The 22,139-nt window shown below is 47.7% G+C and overlaps 1 protein-coding gene and 1 long non-coding RNA gene across 4 annotated transcripts in view; one reads left to right on the forward strand and one right to left on the reverse strand.

Annotated features, from left to right (window-relative positions):
* Positions 1-318: 318 nt before the first annotated feature.
* The window catches only part of Lipc (lipase C, hepatic type), a 130,830-nt gene continuing 109,009 nt past the window's right edge, over positions 319-22,139 (reverse strand). For all 3 annotated transcript variants that reach the window (XM_050125381.1, XM_050125396.1, XM_050125390.1), the window contains 7 exons: positions 21,922-22,095; positions 20,515-20,632; positions 18,620-18,853; positions 15,612-15,854; positions 6,355-6,472; positions 4,718-4,936; positions 319-551 (listed from right to left, as the gene is read on the reverse strand). In XM_050125381.1, coding sequence (XP_049981338.1) covers positions 440-551; positions 4,718-4,936; positions 6,355-6,472; positions 15,612-15,854; positions 18,620-18,853; positions 20,515-20,632; positions 21,922-22,095 — 1,218 coding nt within the window. In that variant the 3' untranslated portion in view covers positions 319-439. The remainder of the gene's footprint in view (positions 552-4,717; positions 4,937-6,354; positions 6,473-15,611; positions 15,855-18,619; positions 18,854-20,514; positions 20,633-21,921; positions 22,096-22,139) is intronic.
* LOC126490465 (uncharacterized) lies at positions 6,480-15,050 on the forward strand. Its single transcript, XR_007589189.1, has 2 exons — positions 6,480-7,896; positions 8,338-15,050. It is a non-coding gene; the product is annotated as an uncharacterized lncRNA (long non-coding RNA).

Here is a 22,139-nt window from a genome sequence, read left to right on the forward strand (position 1 = left end):
AGAGACAAATTTGGGAAATTGGGAAATTTTTAGTGTAACTGATACTTGAAGATAGTTATATAACATACTGTTTAAGCTCAGTTTTTATATTTCTTTTAAGACATTTTACCTTTGATGTGTGTGTGTGTGTGTGTACTCAAGCACATAGGTCAGAGGACAACTTGCTGGAGTCTGTTCCCTCTTTCTGCCTTGTGGGCCCCAGGGACAGAACTCAGGTCATCAGGCTTGATGGCAAGCATCTTTACCTGTTGAGCCATCTCACTGTCCCCTTATACTATAGTTTGAAAGCTCAGTTTATAACAGTAAAACACACCCTCCTTTACGTATAAGCTTTATTTAAATGTATGTATGATTCTCTGTGTGATTTTGACTTCCAAATAAGGCAACCATTGTGGATAAAGGACAAGGTTTATTTATTTTTTGCAAGTGTCTCTTTGACTCATCTGCTCCTTTGCTTCAGTCTTCTTGAGTTCACTTCGCATTTTACAAAGACTTTCTCCTGGGTGGGGTGAACCTGCAGATCATCTATATTTTCAGGGCAAAAAGTCATTCTGAATAAAGACAAAAACAAAAAAAAACCCGGTGTGATGTTTCAGAGGGGGCTTATTGAAGTATTCAGCTGTTATCGAATACCGGTCCAGCTGTGTAATGCGTGTGATATGATTTTTTACATTAGATGCTTAGGTTTGAATATGGTTTTATAACTTCAGAGAAAAATAAAACCTAAGTTGGTGAAAGCAATCCTCAGGGGGCTCAACACTGAAACCCCAGGGGCCTGCTTTCTTTTTTTTCTAGTAACAGCTCTTCAAAAACTTGAGGGTGAGGGTCGTCTCATTACATTTCTCCAGGACAGACTTCCTGTTCAGGCTCAGTACCCCAGCATTCAGCCTTGCTAATTCAACCCTGCGGCCCTCCCCTTCTACCTACTGGTGTTGACACTAACCCTTTAGGGCGTGCTGTTAGGAAACCAAATAACTGGTAGCTTTGAACATTATTTTGCCCTAAGGGTGCCATTTTCTAGTGACTTCAAATCAATCAATCTATCTATCTATCTATCTATCTATCTATCTATCTATCTATCATCTACTATCTATCTATCTATCTATCTATCTATCATCTATCTATCATCCCTAAGAATTCTAGTTATGGCTTATTTTTTTTCTTTGGATTTTACCTAAGGTAGAATCTTTACTATCAGTGAGACATTTTAAGTTAAGAAAATTATGTAATTTAAGAATTTTTTTTCTTAAGATCAGGATTTCATGGAGCTCACACTTACCACGTGCCAAGGATGACCTTGAACTCTTGATCCCCCTATAGCATCCTGATTCCAGGGATCACAAGCCTGTGCCACTACACCAGTCTTTTGTGGTGCTGGGGGATCAGACTCAGGGCTTCAAGTATACAAGGCAAGCACTGTACCCACCGAGCCACATCTCCAGCCCTGCTTATTCTTTCTGAGGATGTTGTTCCTCTAAGCTTTTCCCAGCCATCCCTGTTGCTCCCATCTTTCTGTCCTTTCTCTTCATCTCACTCCACAGCCTCTCGGTGCTCATTGTTTTGTTTTGGTTTAGTCAACATGACACAAAGCTAGATGTATCTGGGAAGAGGGATTCTTAGTGGAGAGAATGCCTCCCTCGGTTTGGTCTGCAGGCGAGTCTGTGAGCATTTCCATGACTGATGATTGATCTCTCAGGACAGAGTTCCCTTGGGGTGGAACCACCCCTGAGCAGTTGGCTGTGGATCGTACAGGGAAGCAGGGCAGGCGAGTCAGGAAGCAGCACTCCTCTATGGCTTCTGCTGCAGTTCCTGCCTCTAGATTTCTGCCTTGAGTTCCTGCCTGGAACTTTCCTTGTGATGGACTGTTCCCTGGAAGTGTAAGATGAAACCCACTCTTTCCTCTGCCAATTGCTTTGGTCATGGTCTTTGTCACAGTAGTAGAGACCTGAGACGCCTCTCCTGCAGGCATAGGGGGAGTTATTTAACTTACTTTTTCTTTTAGTCCATGTGTTTAGCAGTGTGGTTGGGAGTATAGGACTTTGTGTTTGTATCTTGTCTCTGGCCATTGGTCCCATGAGACAGGCAGTATGATTTCCATGTGTTATAACCCCAGTCTTAAAGAGGTGGGCTTGTTGTCTGAGGCAATATTGGCAGCAAGTTGTGAAAACAGAATTCTGACTGGCTCTGTCAGCCATGGTGTTGAGCTCACTGCTTGGCTCCTAGGAATGCCTTTGGCCCCCTCAAAGCCTGCTGCAGTCCAGTCTGGGTGTCTGCAACCTGAACCCCCTGTCTTTACTCTTCCTGGATTATGCAACACTGGGGATCTTGGTATTTAAAGTCCACTGACTGCAGCAGTAGCACCTGGGAGCTTTTTTCAAACTCAGGAATCTCAGGTCCTGCCCAGGCCTGCTGAGATAGGACTTGCCTTCCCAAAAATCTGTAGGTTCGTTAAAATTGGAGAAGCCTTTGGCTGGAGCACACAGTGAGCAACATTAATCTGTCTTCCTTTCCTAATGATGTCCTGGAGTCTATACGGAAAGCCACAACTCCAGAGTTTGGGGGTGCCCCCCCCCAGTGGCACGTGATACTGCGTAGACATAGAAGAGTATTTACAACTTGGAAAATTGCAGAGCTTGTAGCTCCATAGTCCCCCCCCACACACTTTATATGTGTATTGGGTGTTTCTGTGTGTGCATGCGGGGGTGTGTACTCATGTGGAGGCCAGAGGATAACCCCAGGCATCATTTTTCAGACACTGCCCACCTTGTACTTCTCAGAATCTCTCGTTGGTCTGGAACTTACCAAGAAGACTAGTCTGGCTGGCCAAGGAGCCCCAGGCAACCTGTATCCACCTTCCTAGCACTGAGATTACAAGTTCATGCCACTACACCCAACTTTTCTTGTGTGAGCCCTTGTGCTTGTAAGACAAGCATACCATTGACTAGCCTCTCCCATGCCTCCTCTATCCCTTTTAGTGTGTACAACCTACAGCCCAGAGGAAGGAGCTGATGCACCTATATATTAATATCCAGTGTTGCAGTTCTGCTAAGTTGGACTAGAGAAAATTAGATTAACAGAGCTGAGACTAATGAAGGGAGGCGCCACTTAAAACAGCATACCAGGAAGCAAGGTGCCAACCTGATCCAAGCAAGGCAGAACTAGGCTTAGACACCCATTAGCTATGGGACTTCTGTGAGCCTTCTGCTCCTAATTCACACTCCAAGCCACCTCTGTGAGGTCATGGGAGATTAATGTTAAGATCACTCCGTCCCGTGTCCTCTGTCCTTTGGGAGCTCACTAAGCCTTCCCCTCTTCTCTTTCCTTTTCCCAGTACCATGAGTAGAGAGCAGTGCGGTGATTTATACCATCTCGTAGGGCAAGGCACACAGAGTGCCACAGTGAACGTGAGCAGTTATCTCTAGCTAAGAGAACACTGAGGGGGCAGTGCTCAGTACAGTTGGCCTACAGGGCTCTCAAAGTCTTGCAAGAATAGCTCGGGATATGAGAAGAGGAGCGGTTTAGTTTCTCAGACTGATGGTGTGGAGGTCATTGCATAGCTGCGGAGTATGCTTTCAGCAATCGCTATTATTTTGCATTCCAGGGAGATAAAGTCTCGGGGTACAGTTGCATAAGGGACTGAAGCATAAATCTGCCGTGGGCAGGCTCCAGGCAGTGAAAACTGAGGCTGAGAAGGCGTGGGGTTTAGAGGTGAGCAGCCTACCGTTTGCCTTCTCTGCTAAGCCGAAAAGGGAACTGGACTTCCTCCCAGAAGGAAGGTGGGAAACAGAGATGGATTTCTTGAACACAGAGGGCAGAGCTAGGAAAGGGCCTTCAGAAGCACAGAAGCGTCCTGCCATGGGGCACACAAAGCTACAGGAAAACGTGGTTACCATGACAAAGCGCGCTGAGCATCCCTCTGCTCTGCTGAGTCTGTAAGCACCCTTGGACTTCCTTTTCTTCTTTTCCTATTCCCATCCCAACCCCTTCGTGTCCCCAGGAACTTTGAAGCCAGGAGAGATGACACACCACAAAAAGTGGCATTTCTTGGGGTGAGGGTCACATTGTCTTATCAAGCTTCCTCAGGGTTCTCCTAGGGCTCTTCTAAGAATGGGTCAGAAGCTCTGCACGTGGGTCCAAGAACTTAGCATATCTACTGAGTTTCCCAGTGGTTCTTTGGTGGGGGTGGAGAGACAGAGACAGACAGACACAGAGAAAGTGGCAGAGACCAAGACAGTGAAAGAGAAAAGGAGAAACAAACTCAATACACACAGGGGAAAAAAAAAGATAAACACATTAAGAGAGCGAGAGCGAGCGAGCGAGCGAGCGAGAGAGAGAGAGAGAGAGAGAGAGAGAGAGAGAGAGAGAGAGATTGATTTTCCAGTCTCCCAGGCCTCTCTCTGACTTAATAACACGGCAGAATGTAACAGCTCTCAGTAGTGCTTCCCTGGTGACCCTGGGCTTCGTGAAGTCTCTGACTCCAGAGGAGTAGCTGACAGACACAGATGGGGAGAAGGGGAGAAGCTGGCCAAGTCATCAGAAGACCTTAGTGCTCATCTTTGTCTTCTACCCTGGGCCGAGTGAACCAGGGAGGGCCCCATGTCTTCCCTGTGCCCCATCACTAGTGTGTCATGGTACCCACTTCCTGTGACTGATGGGAAGCTGAGTTGGGAAGTTGCTTGGAACCTGTAGGCACAGCGTGAGGAGATGTTAGTGTCACCTTTGCTGTGTCTCTCCAGCTTTGACCCAGATGGTCTTCAGGATGAGGCCCGAGTAGTGAGATGTCATGCCCCATGGCATGATGACCTGCACCGTGTTCCAGACATTGGCCCACACCGCACTGTTTTCCCACTTGAACTTGATGATGATCAACTCGCCAATGTCTTTGTCCAGTGTGATGAGGAGGGAGTAGGTTTTATTACTGGTAATTCCTTCGCCCCTTGAAAATATACAAAGGAAACCAGTTAATTGAGCTCAGCTGTAGCAGCCAAGGGACACAGACACACTCAGGATACTGAAATGACTTTGGGGGATTTTTGTTGCGTTTCCAAAATCAGTGTTCAATAGACAATACTGGCAATAGGTATGAGAAGTTTAAGAGGGTTTCTCTGACAAAACAACCAGGAAACCATACTGTTTTCCATATTAATCACATCAAAAAGGGGTCTGAGATATTTTGCTGTCATGAATAGAGCTAACGTCTTTTGGCTTGGTGGAGTTGGATGATGGATCTGGACGGTCTCTGCGGCTAACACACAGACACCCCATACCACAACCCCCCCTCCCCCCGTATAAAGAGGGCTCTCTCAGTATAAACAGAACCATCCATTAAAGCAACACAGCTTAACAGGACAGAAAACAGCACCTAGGAAAGGATTCATCGACTCACAGCAAGACTGAAGCGCTACTGCGAGGCGTCGTTACTGCTTTTGCTTCCTGGTCTCCAAGACCACCCAGTCCCCATCACTGTCAGAGAGAGGCCAGCTCCATGCCCTTTCTATGCTCCCGAACAATCTCTCAGGAGAAATTGTTGACAATATAGAGGTAACGGTGGGTCTAGGTGACACAAGCTGAATGGAGGATTTCCCGGCATGACTCAGCTCAGATCCTTCTGCCATGTGTTGTCAAGGTGACTAGTGTAGGGATCTACCCAGCCACTGGGCTGTGAGCATCCGCCCTAAGGGCAAAACCTCAGTTTACCCTCCCAGCAGAACACTGCAATGGTAAATTTGGTGAATGTCTCAATCAGTATCTCAGGGACCCAAACTGGGGACAATCTTAAGGAAGCTGTCCCTGAAAGGGATGCTCAGCCCTTGTCACTCCCCCAAGGGAGTCTGTGGGCGTGGTCATTTTCTGGCTGGGAAAGCTGGGGAGTCTCTGTGTGAGGCCTCCCTTGTGAGGCTGCTGGTGTGAGCAGATATGCCAAGGGTGGGGCAGGGGCTGGGCTAGCACGCCCTGCTGACTGAGCGTGCACACCTGTGACAAAGGCAATGATTCCAGTTTTGTTTCTGGGCGTGTTTTCCTGACCTTGCTGGAAAGGTGCTTGGGAATCTAAGTGAGGGCCCCGGCCCCACCCCCACAGCCTCTCCCCTCCAGGTCTCCTCTGGATTGCACACACCGAGTGCAGCCACCTCTGGCTTCCCTTTGCTCCCAGGGCGATGACTCCCTCTACTCTCACAGATGCCGCTCAGGGATCCTGAGATACAATGTGAGAGACAGGATTGGGTCGGTGTCCCACTGACCAGCATCTCTGGGGCAGCCACCGTGGGAAGTACCCATTGAAAAGTGGAGTCTGTCTGGAGCCTGTGAGAGAAACAAGGGTGCCATCACCACAGATGGGGCCACACTGGTACTTACAGCGTGATGGGAATTTTCTTCACTTCTTCTTTTGTTCCCAGCAAGGACATGGAAAAAGTGGGCTCTACTGGCTTCTCAATTTGATTGATGAACTGGATCTTGAACTGGTAATGATAAACTAGAGGTGGAGGAGGGATACGAGGGCCAGAGATGGGGAGGAGGAGAAAAAAAATTAAGTAGGACTTTTTTTTGTGTGTGTGTCTGCCAAGAATGACCCTGAATTTCTTCTTTATTCTTTAAATTTATTTATTTACTTCTATTTTATGTGTGAATGCTTTGCATATATACCTGCATGCCAGAAGAGGACATCAGATCCTGTTATAGACGGAGTTGAGCCATCATGTGGGTGCTGGGAACTGAACTCGGGACCTCTGGAAGAGCAGCCAGTGCTCTTAACCATCAGGCCATCTCTCCAGCCCCAGCCTTGAACTTCTTGTCTTCTACTTGGCCTCCCTGCGTGTCTGGATCACAGACACACTCCGCGCTCCACCGTACCTGGTTTATTCAGGGCCGTACATGCTAGGCAAACTCTCTACCGAGCAAGTACATGTTTTAAATGAGGCAGGGTCTTGTGTGGCCCAGGTTGGACCCAGACTCACCGTCTTTCTGCCTCAGCCTCCATGGTACTGGGATTATAGGCATACGGTCCCTTGCCCAACTATTTAAACAGGAATTACAAATTTAAACTCCTCTGCTTTTTTAAAATTTAAAAACACAGAGGAAACATCCTAAAGAGATAGGTACCAAAATGTTAACAATGTTTCTTTGCTTTTTCACCCTGAGCAGCGGAGCTCTGGACGCTCTTAGTTTCCTTCCTTCTCCTCTCTGTGCATCCTGAATATGGTGCAGGACTCATAGCGTCTTTATAGTACTGATGACGGCGGCTGGGGATCCAGCTCTGTAGGAGACCTAGCATGTGGGAGGCCTTAGGTTCCATCCCTAGTACCAAAAAGCAAAGGAGATAGTATTGTCTGTGAAAGGACTAGGAGATGGCTCAGTCAGTGAAGCGCTTGCCTCATAAGCGTTAGGACCTGAGTAAAATCTCCACGTAAAAAGCCACATGTGGCGTACTTGCTTGTAATCCCAGCTGTTGGGAGATTGGAGGCAGATATAGGGGATCCCTGGAGCTTGCTAGCCAGCTGGTGAAGGTCCAGGACAATAAGAGACCTTGTCTCAAAAAGGTAGACAGCCCCCTGAGTACAGACGCCCAAGGTTGCCCTCTGACCCCAGGACTCGGGGCGTTACCCACTGTTGTTCTCCTGGTCCTGATGACCACACATTCATGTTCAAGGCAGTTCCTAGCATCAAGCTTCCGCAGGTGAAGTGAGCCCGCTTTCCGGAGGGGAGAGGATGTCACTGACTGTAGATCTTTCCGGTCATTGTAGCAGCCACCCAGTGTTGTCTTCTTCAGGATTCTGGGAGGAAACCTTTTGTCTACCTTAACACAGTTAGACCCTACACTTCATGCTCAGATCACCGGAATGGATGCCCTGACCACATGACAAAAGGCTGTGGGTGAAAAATTCAGACAAGAGCTACTGGGTAAGACCAAGTTCTAAACACTTGGGTGACAGCTGTGGGAGGAAGGACCCTGGCTTCTCATCCTAGAACTTTTGGAGAGGACTTACACTATTTGGTGGTTGTCAGGGAACCAAGGCAGAAAGGAAAGATCTACCTAGGACATGGGCTGCAGGCACTAGGGTAGGAGCCCTGGGATGTGGACAAAAATGAGAGTCAGGGGCCTGGCCTCTTGTGCTGCTCTAAGAAAGAGGTGGTGTATTCCTAAGCACCAATGCAGTACCCAGAGCTCTGGTTTTTCCATTCAGCCTTCTGTTATAGGAGATACTTCGCGTTGGCTGCATGTTCTGTCCCATGGTTCTGGGGAGGAGTGGGTAGAACTGTGGGGGTTTCTCCGGTTGCCTTGAAGATATTATCTCACTTAACTCTCACAACAATCAATGTTATTATTATTTCATTTCACAGGGCAATGTGCAGCACGCAGAGCTTCAGTGACTGTCTGAGGACCACACAGCTAGTGGCAAGTAGCATCTCAGAGACGTAAGCCCAGGCAGCCTAGCTCTAGCAGCTGAGCTGAGCTAGAACCAATAGCTTCTGTATAGCCCAAGGAAAAAGTTGAAATGTAAAAAGAGATTTAAACTGAAAAAAAAAGTCAAAATAATTATCTAACTAACAATAAATCAGGGCAGGGCATGGTGGTACATGCCTTTATTCCCAGCACTGAGGAGGCAGAGGCAGGAGGATCTCTGTGAGTATGCTGTTAGCCTGGTCTACAGAGCAAGCTCCAGGACAGCCAGGACTACATAGACCCTTTCCCAAAAATCCAAATAAATTAAATAAGTAAATAAATGAATAGAAACCAGGAACAACTTAAGTAGTCAATACTGGTAAATTGATAACTTGTTTCTGTGATGAGATTTTGTTCTGTCAGCCAGGCTAGTTTGGGATTCTTGGGTTCATGTGATCATCCCGCCTCAGCCTACTGCGCAGCTGGGAAGACGGGTGTGTGCTGCTGTGTCCAGCTAGTTGTTAGAGTCCTGAACCACAGAGGCGGAGCTTCTCAGGCAATGACCTTAATTTTCTTCACGTGGTTTCTGCGGTACCAGCTTTATCGTCCTTGTGATGGCATCTTCTGAAGGAAGAAACCGAGGCTTCTGGGAGGTGAGTGCTTTGCTCGCCTTCTAGTGACTAATGACTGAAACGGGACAGTTGACTCTGACGTCATGTGTCCAGCCGTGTGATCGACTCTTAGAAGCCATTGAAATATATTTTTTTTCAAGAGCAGGAGAGATGGCTGGAGATATGGCTCAGTAGTTAAGAGCATGTATTGCTCTTGCAGAGGAGCTGCGTTTGATTCTCAGCACTCACCACTCACATTGCCCTATAACTCCAGGGGCTCCTGCACCCTCTTCTGACATCCATGGGCACCTGCACTCATATGCACATACCCCCCCAATTTAAAAATAAAACAAACATTTTAAAGATATTTTCCCAAGCAATTTCACTTGATTGAAGAAATGAAAAGGAAAGGAATGAAAAGAGAAACAAAAGTTATAACCACAGTGCATGAAACTGTCTGCGGCATCTAAAAGCATACTCTGCACAACAGGAAGCATATTCCCAGAAGTCACAGGAGTCTGGACATGGCCAGAACTTGTGAGCACTCAGAGAGGGCAGGGAGCCAGGGCCGATGTTTTTTTGCAAGGTCCGCACCTCCTACAGTAAGTGTTTTAATTATTCTCTTCTTGGGAAGAGGAGCTTTTCAAAATGTTTAAAAAGCAATCAAGAGAACAAGAAGCTACAGTGCCCTGGCCTGAAGGAGCTGGCATTCAGGCTGTCTAGCCAGAGACCTGCCACCCTCTGCCATGTCTGGTGGCCTTCATTGTGCGTAGCCCCGCTCCCTGAGCACAATCTTAGGGGAGGGAGTCTTGTCACTTTAAGAGTCGCCATAATAGGACAAAACTCATTAGACATCCATGCAGTCAGTACACAGTGATGTTTGTTAAAGAGCCACAAACAGACAAGCTGCATTAAAGCCCCCCAACTGTAATGAGAAACACCCATCAAGCACCTTTGTTATGGTATCTCAAGCTATACCCTAATATTCTAAATGTTTTACTCACCTCCCCCCCCCCATTTTTTTGGTTCTCTTTTTCAACTTTGGTTTTCCGAGACAGGGTTTCAAGCAGCCCAGGCTGTTTTGAACTTGATAACAGAGGTTGACCATGAACTACTTGCTGGTGGTCCTCCTGCCTCTACCTCCCAAGTACTGGGATTACAGGCGTGCACCATCACACCAAGTTTGTGTAGTGCAGGGAATTGAACTCAGAGATTCAGCCACGCTAGGCAAGCTGTCTGCCGACTCAAGTCACATCCTCAACCCTCATTTTTGGTTCTCTTAGAGAAATTAAATACTGGCAACATGCTGGCTCTCTTCGCTGGGGTTCCATCCACTCTTTGCCCTTCTCTGCCTACCTCTGGATCTGGGATGTGACTTTGACTGTATCTGCATGTTCTCTTGTTCGTTGGCTTTTGGGTAGGCTTGGGCACTAGGGAGGTGCTGGGGGGGTATCCCAGGGACTTTCCTCTGTCCCTGTATGCTCTGGAGCTGCCTCCGCAGCAGCTGCCCCTCTTCCCAGCTCTTCCAGGATATCCCAAGGTCTATTCTTTCCTCGGCTCACCCCCTTCTGATGTCACGGTCAGGTGATGCCACAGCCCTTGCCAACTTCCTTTCCATCATCCATCTCTATAGGAGTTCCACTTTCCTTCTTCCATACATCCAGGCCAGACAGTGGGGTCCTGTTTCTCAGCTGAACCCTACACAGATAGATTCTGATGGTCCTGATGAATTTCAGATAAGGGCACCAAGGGTTAGATATCTACAGTTATCTAGATGGTGAAAAGCAGAACAGAACTCCAGACCTGGCGTCTGGTTGCAAAAGACCCTTCACATGTCATCTAATGTTGGTATCCAGCAAGTGGTGTGTGCGCTTTGAAATCAATGGCAAATGTCGGACACCGAAGTAGCCCCAGGGTCCAGCTATCACTGGCGGGGAGAGAGTTTCTTGTCCCTAAACTGGATATGTGCTTTTTCTCTCCTCTTTTCCTAAGTGCTCTATGGGAGGAGATAGATTTCCACATCAGGGAGGTTGCAGTTTTAGGGTCCTGGGGGCTGTGTGGTTAGACCTGATTGTCAAGGCCCCTTGAGCTCGCACAACCTACAAGGGAGAGCTGCCTTGATGCCAGGAGGCAGCTGCTTGTTCAGGGGGCAGGTGTGCAAATGTAGAAGCCAGGTGTGGTGGCAGACGGATGTAATTCCAGCTCGGGCTACACAGCGAGGTCCTATCTTAATAATCCAAAACAGTTAAATGAACATAATAAATGAAATGATCACAAAAGGCATGTGTGAGATGAGGCTGAGGGACCCTGGGCAGCTTACATCAGACCTGGCTGGGGGAGTGGGCGGCATCTTCTCCATGACGCTGGGGCCACCAATATTCAGAACACATTCCTGGAGACCCTGTGTCCAAACTGGGACTCTGCTTTGTCAGTGCATGAATGCAGCCACCTTTTTAGAGAGATCTTGAAGTAAAATGAATTCAACATGAAAAAGCCTTTTAGGCGTGGTTATGGCTCAGTAGGGAGAGGGCTCATCTAGCATATGCAAGACTCTGGGTTCAGTCCCTAGCCAAGCCTGGTTATTGGTTCTTACTTGAATCGGTATCAATGTTTTTCTTAGATGCTCATAGAATTACAAAGCTAGCGGGGGAAAAGCATGACTGCTTTGCTTGCTTACCTTATATGTGTTTAACTGGGCTGCTAATAAATGATTTAGCCAAAAAAAATTACCCCGTGACTTCAAAGAGTCCAGATAAGCCTGTGTTCTCACACAGAAATGATTTCATGACTTGTAGATAAAAGGCCTGGAGGAGTCTGCTGACCTGGAACGCAATGAGGTGACTCCCTCCCGAGCAGAGACCTGGGGTGAGTCTGCACTGTGGAAAGTCCTGGATTCTTGTTCACTGTGGACTCTGCTAGTGCCATTTATTAACACAAACAACATCCCAATTTTTTCTCCTCAGAGTGGCCATGATGAACACAAGGTATAGAATTTGTGGAAAGAAAATGTTTTGTTTCCTGTCCTTTTTTTTCCCTCTGTCAACTGTTACTGGGTCTGGAGGTCTTATGACCTCTCTGCAAACATCACAAAAGGCTTTTGTTCCCCTGGGTGTGGATTTTATCTCACTGAGCTGTAGGGATGAACTCTCCAGTGCTTTTCTGAAGTGCCAAGGACTTGTTCCTATACTTCAGGGAAGCTGACAGTCACAGGACTAAGGGTCCAAGGATTGTGTGGTCCTGATGTTGAGGCAGGGGACAGCCCATGGGCCTGTGATTCATTGACCCAGAGCAGGAAAAGGGAAGGAAGGAGGGTCATGGGACTTTGTAAGTATGTGTGTGTTTATTCTAGCAGTCATATCTGGGTTCAGCACTTAGGACCTGATACTCAGATGCCATGAGACTAGATGCCTATCCCTTCCGTGGGGAGCTTTTTAGTATGTTGTTGATTGCCTAAGAATGGAGAGAGGAAAATACGTAAGATTGCTTATGTGTCTGTATGTATATGTATGCATCTGTGATGTGGGATTCACCTCTGTATGCTGTGAATATGTTTTGTTACCATTGGTTAATGAATAAAGCTACGTTGGCCTATGGCAGGGCAGAATAGAGCAAGGCAGGAATTCCAAACAGAGGTAGAGGAGAAAGTAGGTGGAGTCAAGGAGATGCCATGTAGCTGCTAAAGGAGACAGACACTCCTGAACCTTACCAGTAAACCATGAGCCGCATGGTAAAATATGAAATAATAGGAATGGATTAATTTAAGATGTAAGAGTTAGTTAATAAGAAGCCTGAGCTAATAGGCCAAGCAGTGTTTTAATTAATACAATTTCTGTGTGATTATTTCAGGTATGAGTGGCTGGGAACAAACAAGCAATCTCCACTTACACATTTGTGTATGGTGCATCTGAGTATATATGTTTGTATGTCACTGTGTCTGCATGTATATATTCACATTCATGTATCTAAATGCATACATTTATGTAAGTAAATGTGTATATGCATATATATGCACGCATATATGCACTTGTATATATGCATATATTGTATATTTGTGTATGTACTTGAATATGCATGTGTATGAATGTCTTGCTGCATCTGTGTATGTGTGTATATTTGTGTGTATATGTATATTTCTACACATGTATACATATGTCTATATGTGTGTAAACATATGCATGAATATATTCATGTCTACGTGTATGCATATTCATTCATGTATGTATGTGAATTGTATGCATATGTGTATGTAAAGGTATATATGTGTTTATATAATTTACACATGTATATGTGTGTATGCATATACATGTGTGTATATTGGGGTATATATAAACATTTATGTTTGCATGCTTGTGAATAAGTATGTATATACATGTTTGTGCATTTGTGTGTATACATACATGTGGAATATAATGCTGGTTGACCTCCTGTTTTTAGCTCCTTGTACTCTGGGTCTTCATTGTATGGTGGTCATAATGATCCTTATATGGGAGGCAAAGCCCAGAGTTTGGGTTCTCGTTGTCACTGACACCATGCCCTGGTGATGGACTCCTCACAGCACCTGGACGTGATGGACGCCCTTGCCTTCTTGAAGGTATCACTCCTTATAGCCTTCTCCCACTCCCTCTCTGTGGCATTGGCCGGGCAGTGAGGTCCAACAGAAAGACCCATTTGTAGTGGCTCATCTCCACACTTGTTGACACTCCTTACTTTACAGCTAAAAATCAACCTTCCTTACGCTGATCTCAGTTTCTCACTGTTTCTCTGGAACTCTCCCTGGAATGTAGTGGAACTTTCCAAAGAATTAGTTGAGAAAAGCCCAAGACAGACAGATCCCTCAAGTGACAGTTTGTCTGGTCACTTAGAGGAGGTCTGGGGAGAATGGAGAGGCAGCGGGGAGGCCGTTAGAGGAAGAGTCAGGACTGTGAGATCACTCTGGGTCTGGGTCTGGGTCTGGATCAGAGACTTCAGAGGCTGTCAGAAGTGAAAGGCTAGCTGTGCTATGCTTACACTCACAAATGGTGTGACCTCTCTGATCTCAAAGTGTTTATAGGAAACCTGAACAAAACACATCCCATAAATTACGGCATTCTCCCGCCTGTCTCTGTCTCCTCTCCCCGCATTCCCTCTGATAATAAGGCAGCAGAGTGCTTTCCGCTCTCCCTGCACCCGGTTACTTCATCTGCTTCCTCAGAGGGTGACACCAGCCCATCACTAGCTAAGCAGGACTTAATACAGATTCCTTCCTATCCTTTAAAAACAGCCTCCCAACTGGCCACACTTCCTCCCGACGGAGTGAGTACAGGGGCGGCTGATAAATTGCCTGGATCCACTGGGTGGCCAATTCCCGATTCTCTTCTGCCAAGGTTGCACTCAGCAGCTTTCCCCGAATTCTGGCAGGGATGTTTGCAGAGAAACAGATCCTTTGATGGCTCCATCAAATATCTCGGGGGCCAGGGGAATGTGGGCCAAGTTAGTGAAGTTATAATCAGGGCGTTACATTTATCTTGCTTGACACACCAGACCCTGACCAAAAATGTACAGTGCGTGTCCTAGGAAAGTGTGAATAGTGACTCCTCTGTACTGCGGGGTTGGGCAATGTGGTCTTCTCAAGGTTCTACATGTGACTGGGAGCCCGCAACAGAGAGGACCATGGTCATGGCCATTGGAGAAGGGGGAGTCATGTGGCTGCTTTAAAGGCCTTGTACCAGCACCATCAAGAGAATTTTCTACAAGATTGGAATGTTTCATTTCTGTGTTGTCTGATTTAGCAGCCATGAATTTATTTGAACCCTTGGATGGAGGCTGGAATGAGTAATGGCATCCTGTTTTTTTTTTTTTCTGAAGTATTTAAATGAGGGTTTAGTAGGTGGCTCAGGAGGTAAAGGTGTTTGTTAACAAGTCCAACAACCTGAGTTCAATCCCCGAGACCCACATGGTGGAGAGAATTGACTTGTGCAAATTGTTCTCTGATGTCCATAAGTGCACACCATGCACAATCCCCCTCCCTCCTCATATATTATATAATAAAGTAATAAAAATGTAAAAAGTGTTTAAATGGAGTTAGTGTATGGTTTGGTTACCTTTCCTGTACAATGATATATTGGTGACAGAGCTGAGCAGTTAAGTCTCACAGGGTGTCATCTACAGCTTCCCTGGGGCGGGATGATGTGGCCACTGACACATTGATCCCATGGTGAGGGACATTAGCTTGGATACATGAAACCTTGCTCATTGGAAGGAGTGAAGAGGAACTGGGAGACTAAGGACTCAGTCCTTAGCTTTATCCTTGGCTGGTTTCAGGAAGTCCTGGTGAGTCCCCTCCATATCACTGGCAAGGGGGTACTGTCTTCACTGGATGTGCCTGGAGCAAGATAATTTACTGAAATATAGTGAAATAATTGTTTCCAAGGGACCTGTTGCCCTGAGATGGGTTCTGTCAGTGGACAAGATTACTGGTGGGTCACTGGTGGGCAAGACAAAGCAGAAAGATTGGATTTTCAGGGCAGCAAGTGTTGATTGGTCCCTACAACTCTGCACATGCATACAGCTCTTCTTTCCTGGCTTCCTTCTCTGGTCACAGCAGCCCAGAAAGAGTTCCTGAACCTTCAGGTAGGACTCACCTCTGAAGGGAGCCTGAGCTCGGGTGATGAGAAAGAGCTTCTTGCTCTTGCCTGGCCAATCCTTGCGGATGTCATAGCCCAGAGTGTTGCAACGGCCCTTCTTGCAGCTTAGACACAGGCCCTGGCTGAAACTGTCCATGTCACTGCATTGGAAGCCTGTGCTCTGCAGGCCGCTGTGTCGCAAGGAGTCAATGAAGAGGTGCACCGAGCGCTCATGAGCACATTTGATGGTCTGGGTTATGGCTGAGACACAGGACAAAAAGACAATTAGCACTCTGAGCCCCAAGTGGCCCCAGCAAAAAGACTCATGGTTTCAGTCCTAGGCAGGTGTGTGTGTGTGTGTGTGTGTGTGTGTGTGTGTGTGTGTGTAGCAGGATTGCAGTGTTCTCCTAGACAACAGGGGTCTGTTGCAACAGAAAGCTAAAGAAAGTAGACCTCTGTAGTGACTGAGATCACCCTGCTATGATAACATGGATTAGATGGTGTTTTTATGGGCACCTGCTGTTCCTAGGTAAAATCCAGATAGCACAGCTCACTTCTGAGGTGTCCTCACATGGTTAGCAAAGACCTAGTGCAGAGGTCTGGACAGAGAGTTACTTGGATAGGGCTGTGGGCTTCCTCTCTTCTTACCACAGCCAGGCTCTCCAAGTCTAGGGCCTAATCCCCAAAGCAAAATTTTTAGTGTTAAATATTCTGGGGTAGTGGTGGGTTGGGGGTACAGCAAGATGGCTTGTTAAGGAAAGGGGATCACTGCCAAACCTCAAGACCTGAATGTAACTAAGATAAAACTCCTATAAGTTGCCTCCACACACAAGCGTACCCAACACACACACAAAATAAAAGAAATATAATAAAGATAAAAATTAAATGTGTGTGTGTGTGTATAAGTGTATGCAAGTGTGCATGTACCACAGTGTGAGTGCTAAAGTCAGAAGACAACTATCAGGAGCTGACATTCCCCTTCCTCCTTTACATGGTCTGGGGACCCAATTTAGATCAACAAGCTTGCATGGCAAGGGCCCAGACCCACGGAACCATCTTCCTGGTCCATCAACCTTTTTCTTTCAAGACAAAATCTCGTATTGTCTGGGCTGGTTTTGAACTCTTGTCTCTCAAGTGCTGTGATTACTCCATGCCTGGTTTTATGCAGAGCAGGTTCCAGGTTTTCCTGTAAGCTCCGCTGGCACTCTGCCTGGGAAGCTACACACCCATCCTCCCAACATGAAATCTGACCTTTTTAAAGAAAACCTTCCAATTTCTAATCTAATCTGTAGCAAATTATTCTTAAGTGAAGTCAGGGAACAACCAGAAGATACAGAAATACCTAAAGCCAGGTCAGGCACAGGGCATCTTGCCTGGAGCCACTTCCTTTAGTGTTTTAAACTAAATGCAACATTGGTCATCCTGGTCACCATCAGCTCAGCTGCTGGTGTCTGTTAGGAGGGCTATACTGCTGGCTGTCCATGCAACCATTCCCCACAGCTCCCCAGCAGTGCCTGGAGGCAGCTGTTATCAAAAATGAGAAAATAGCCTCAAAGACATTGGCAGGGCTCTGGGAGCTCACTGGGTGTGGGTGTGGTGCCTATGTATGTGTGGGTGTGGTGGGGTGAGGAGGGTGGGGAGGGTGGAAAGCTGTTATCAAGCTATCTTCTGCATAGGTGTGGTTGGGGGGAAATTCTCCAGAATGTGAGCACTTTAAACAAAGGGGTGAAGGACTCGGAATTCCTCCTTACCCCCAGTTAGGCAAGCAGGCTGCATTCAATTAACTATGCCATTTTAAGTTTAGCGTGGAAAAGAAAACGGCAGTGACTGGTGAAAAATGTGTTTACCAGGCAAGTGGTGACCAAACACTATCCTAGGGTCTGTGCTGAGCTTTGCAAGGAGGGGCTGTAGCTCTGAGAAAGTGTGGGTGAATCAGGGGGGACCTGTGGCTGACCGGAGGAGTGGTGATGCTAGGGAGATGCAAAGACAGATAAGGGGAACTTCCCAGAAGGTTCTGGGGTATAGCGGGAAGCTGGGAACGCAGCCAACTGCAATAGGGAAGGCAGTGAGGTGTGCGAAGGTATTTCTGATACTGGAGAGGTGAGGGTGGTGATGGAATCCCCAGGGCATGCTCAGCCTGGATTTGGATGACCGAGGTGGGAAGCTAGTGTGTAGGAAAGGGGTCTCCAGCTGTCACAGAGTGACCTGGCACGCTCCCATCAGGGTAGCAATGAGAACTCTAGAATGCCTGCAGTTTCCATGGGCCTGGAAGGCGCGGTTGCATGTTCTTTAGTTCCTTTTTATCCCGTGTGTGTTGTCAATGTGCAGTTCAGTAGCTCTGCTGCTGGAAGTTGCATGGGGGCATGTGGGCCTCAGGGAGAGTGATAACGGGGGTTGGGAAGTCAGGCCTAGGCTGGGGAGAGGTCAGGAAGAAAGTGATCGCCATGCAAGCACAGGGATCTGAGTTCAACCCCCAGAACTCAAGAGCAAGAGCCAAGTATGGTGGTGTGCTTGCAATCCCCATGCTGGGGCAGCAGAGACAGGCTTGGGTCAGCTACCCTAGCTGAATCAGTGAGAACCAAACCAGTAAGATACCTTGTCTCAAAAAACAAGATAGAGTGCGCACCCGTGTACGTACACACACACACACACACACACACACACACACACACACACACACGAAGTCAAATGCCCTCCTGTGACCCTAGAGACTGGAAGCCTCCAAAGGTGGAAAGTTCCAGAAAGGAGAGGACAACAGGCAGGGCCAGGACTCAGCTCTCAAGGGAAAATGCCCTTTGAGCAGCTTCTGTGTCACTCTGGGCAGGGGTGGGAAGAGATGGCTCCTGATGGTGTTCTTCCACGTGGCCTCCAACGCCCTCTGAACTGTTACAGGGAGTAGCTGGGGGGGACCACCAGCCCCCCAAAAGACCTTTGAGACCCTATAGCAGGGTCTCTAGCCTTGCTGAGATGGTCCTGGAGGCCTCAGAAACAGGCAAAGGCTCTAGGCTTTGACTTTCTGTTCTTACCGTTTAAGCCGTGCTCTGCAATGTGTCTGTAGAGCTCCAGGAAGTGGCAGCCGGGCTGGAAGGTGCCCCCATTGGGGTAGAAGTCATAGTGGGCAATGGGCTGTTTGATGCCCACACTCAGACCCATGTGCTCACGGGTGAAGGTGTGAATGGCATCCACAAATATGGCATCATCTGGAGAAAGACGGTCGCTAGGGGAAGATCCCTCAAACATAGGGCCTGCAGGGTCCAGTCCTGGTGAGAAAACAAAAGCAGGCATAGATCAGCCGCAGAAGGCTCTCCTCCCAGCTCTGATATCTTTGCACATTTCTGGGCGAGCAGGAAGACAAGAGCTTGCTGCTTCTCTGGAACCTTCCACTCTAACATTGCTGTAGAGCCACAGTCATTCACGGTGCAGAAAATCACCCAGGCCAGGCATTATTCTAAGGGGAAAGAGGTTTGCAGATCAGGAGGTAACAATCAGGTTATGAGTGAATGCTTGATTTATTTAAGCAAATCAATTTTAAGTGCCTCCCCTGGTAGTTTCTGCAGCATCTGTTTGCATAAAAATGCAGCAGCCCACGGTGCTCATTATATGCAGGTCTGACTCCTTGGGCAAAGGAAGAATTTGTTTGCCTGTGTGTTCTCAGTAGTCTCCTCGAACAAGCTGGCTTCCTATGCGCATGTCATCTGATTGGAAGGTCCAGAACAAGCTAAGGAAGGGATGGAAAGTGTCAACGTGTGGGGGCTTAGTAAGCCCCAGGCTCCGAGTGACAGACATACTTGCAGGAACAAGAGGCTCCTGGACGCCTGCTCGGGGAGAGTACCTATGCAGCACGGACTCTCTTTCTCGCATTTGTCTGGAGGACCCTTTGGTGGCAGGCCTCAGCCCCGGCTGCCATCGTTGCTGCAGCCAAGGGAGGAATTGACAGTGAGCGGTTAGGTCCCCTGCTCTCCACCCCACCTGCGGCCTTGGTGCCATCCACATTTCTTTCTTTAGACTGACAGCCAGATGACTGGAGCATAAGGAGCCCTTCTGCTGTCGCCCGTGTGGGTGGCCTGTTGTAAATGCTGGGATGTGACAAGGCCTGCTGGCATGGGAGTCTGAGGGCTCAGGCCTGATAACGTCTCACTTTGTGGAATTCTTTGTTTTTCCTTTTTCCAGTGTGTGTGTGTGTGTGTGTGTGTGTGTGTGTGTGTGTGTGTGGTGCATGTTTACATGCGTGTAGGCACCTTTGCAGGTAGGAAGGTGTGCATGTGACACCAGAGACTGATGTCAGGAGTCTACCTTAATTGTTCTTTCACCGTATTCAATGAAGCAGGGTCTCCCATTCCAAGCCTGAGCTCACCGGGCTATTCAGCTTGCCTCGGGGCTCCCCCCTCTCTATCTTTACCTTTCAAGGCTGGAATTATGGGTGAGATTCCACACCCATTGGGCATTTATTCATACTCTGGGGATCCCAGCAAATTCCAGTCCTCAAATTTGCTTGCAATATTTAAGCCCAAACTTTGGGGAATTCTGACCCCTCTAGCAAAGCTTCTAGCAAGGCAAGGCATTTAGGTACAATGGAGGCAGGAGTGTCAGGCTAGATACAGAGCTGGAGGCTGGCCTGGGCTACATGAGACAGGTCTCAAAAACAAAAACACAAATAAACAACAAAACCAGTTTGAAGTTTCTTGTTCTAAAATGTAATTGGAATCCTCTTTTGAACCCGTTTGGAACAGCTTTGAGAGTAGTTCCCTGGAAGAAAGGTCATAGGAAACAGGCTGTCCTTTGTTCTGCGTTCCCACGGGATAGCAGCAATTCCTGACAGAAGACCTGCTGGGGAGTGTGTGGTGTCATCTCCTGAACTAAGAGTCATCCATGAACACAGGGAAGCAGATATGTGCTCCCTGCACCTGGCGGCCACGGTCACCTGTGATTCTCCCAATCTTGTGCTTTCCATCCATGGAGCTGCCTGCGAACCCTGAGACATGTGCTCCCAGGCTGTAGCCGATTAGGTGAACTTCGCTTGGAGGAAACTTCACAGATTCCTGCAAGACAGGGCAGGAGGGTTGAAGGAAGGGGTGGTATGAAGCCAAGAGCTTCCACAGGGCCTGTGCTTGGTGCTGTCCATGAATCAATGCTTTATACTGGGAAGCTGTCACCTCACTCACTGACTGTCCTCTTTGAGATATCCTGATGACTGCTGCCTCCTGCCTGCCTGGCTGCAGCTGAAAAGTTCCATTGGTGCCCTGCAGAAACTAGGGGTCCCCTTGTCTTCGCCTTTTAAGGCTGTGATTACAGTGGGGGGATGCCACACTTGTGCAGGTGTGATGGCTCCTAAATGTGTTTAGATTCCTCAGGATTGCTGTATCCAAACTTTTGTCTTCTCTGAGTCATAACGAATGAAGTATAGTTTTAGGCCACACTGGGGCATCCAAACTATGACACACAGGTTTCAAGAGCATAGATATATTTATTTTGTGTGACATGGTGACAGGACATTGTCATTTACAAAGTTCATAATGGATAACTGTGTACATGAGTGTGTGTGTGTGTGTGTGTGTGTGTGTGTGTGTGTGTGTGTGTGTGTGTATGGTCAGAGATAACTTGAGGAAGTCGGTTCTCTCTTTCTGCCATGAGGGTCCATTGTTCTCTAATAATGTTTTATGATTTTGTAGTGGACTGCATTCAAGGCTCTCCATATGTCCTAGTCTGCTTTCTGTTGCTGTGATAAAACACTGACCAAAAGCAACTTGGGGAGGAAAGAGTTTCTTTTACTCTGCAGATTACAGTGCACCATGAGGGGAAGTCAGGGCAGGGACCTGGATGCAGGAACTAAATCAGAAACCATGGAGGAGCTCTACTTTCTGGCTTGCTCTCCAAGCCTAGCTCAGCCTGCTTTGTTGTACAACTCCGGATCACCTGCCCAGGGATGGCACTGCCCACTGTGGGTTAGGCCTTCCACTTCAATCATTAATGATGATGATGATGAATAAAATGTCCCACGGGCTTATCTTACTGGTCACTCTGACAGGCATTTTCTCAGTTGAGTTCCTCTTCCCAGAGGACCCTAGCTTGTGTCAAGTTGACAGTACACTAACCTGCACACCATGGATGCACGGGATAGCCTAGGTAGGGATGGGACACTGTTGCTTTAGGATAATGGAGGGGTGTGCAAACAGGAGGGGTGGCTGGGGAGGAGGGAGAAGATGCTCAAGGGAGGCCTCATATCTGGCCTCAGACCAGCAAGCTGCGTGTCTCCTGGGGCAGCAGGGAGACCTCTCTTTGAGACTCGCTCACCTTCCTTGCTATCAGAGGAGCAGGCCGGTGGACTTACCTCCAGCCATAGGAGAAGAGCGGCCACCTCTTGGCCTACAACACGGGTGTTGCGGACAGCGATAGCGTAATGTTGGTAAGCCAGGGAGATCCACTCCACCATTCCCACGTTCACGGGTCGAGACTTCAGCATGCCTACTAGCTTCCAGATCCACGTTTCTAGCAAGCCATCCACCTGAGGGTGTGCCACAGGTTGTCAGCCTCGCTGAGAGGGGAGAG

Source organism: Alexandromys fortis, unplaced genomic scaffold (genome assembly GCF_014885135.2).
Source record: "Alexandromys fortis isolate MF-2015 unplaced genomic scaffold, M_Fortis_MF-2015_v1.1 scaffold_22, whole genome shotgun sequence".
NCBI classification, from domain to species: domain Eukaryota; kingdom Metazoa; phylum Chordata; class Mammalia; order Rodentia; family Cricetidae; genus Alexandromys; species Alexandromys fortis.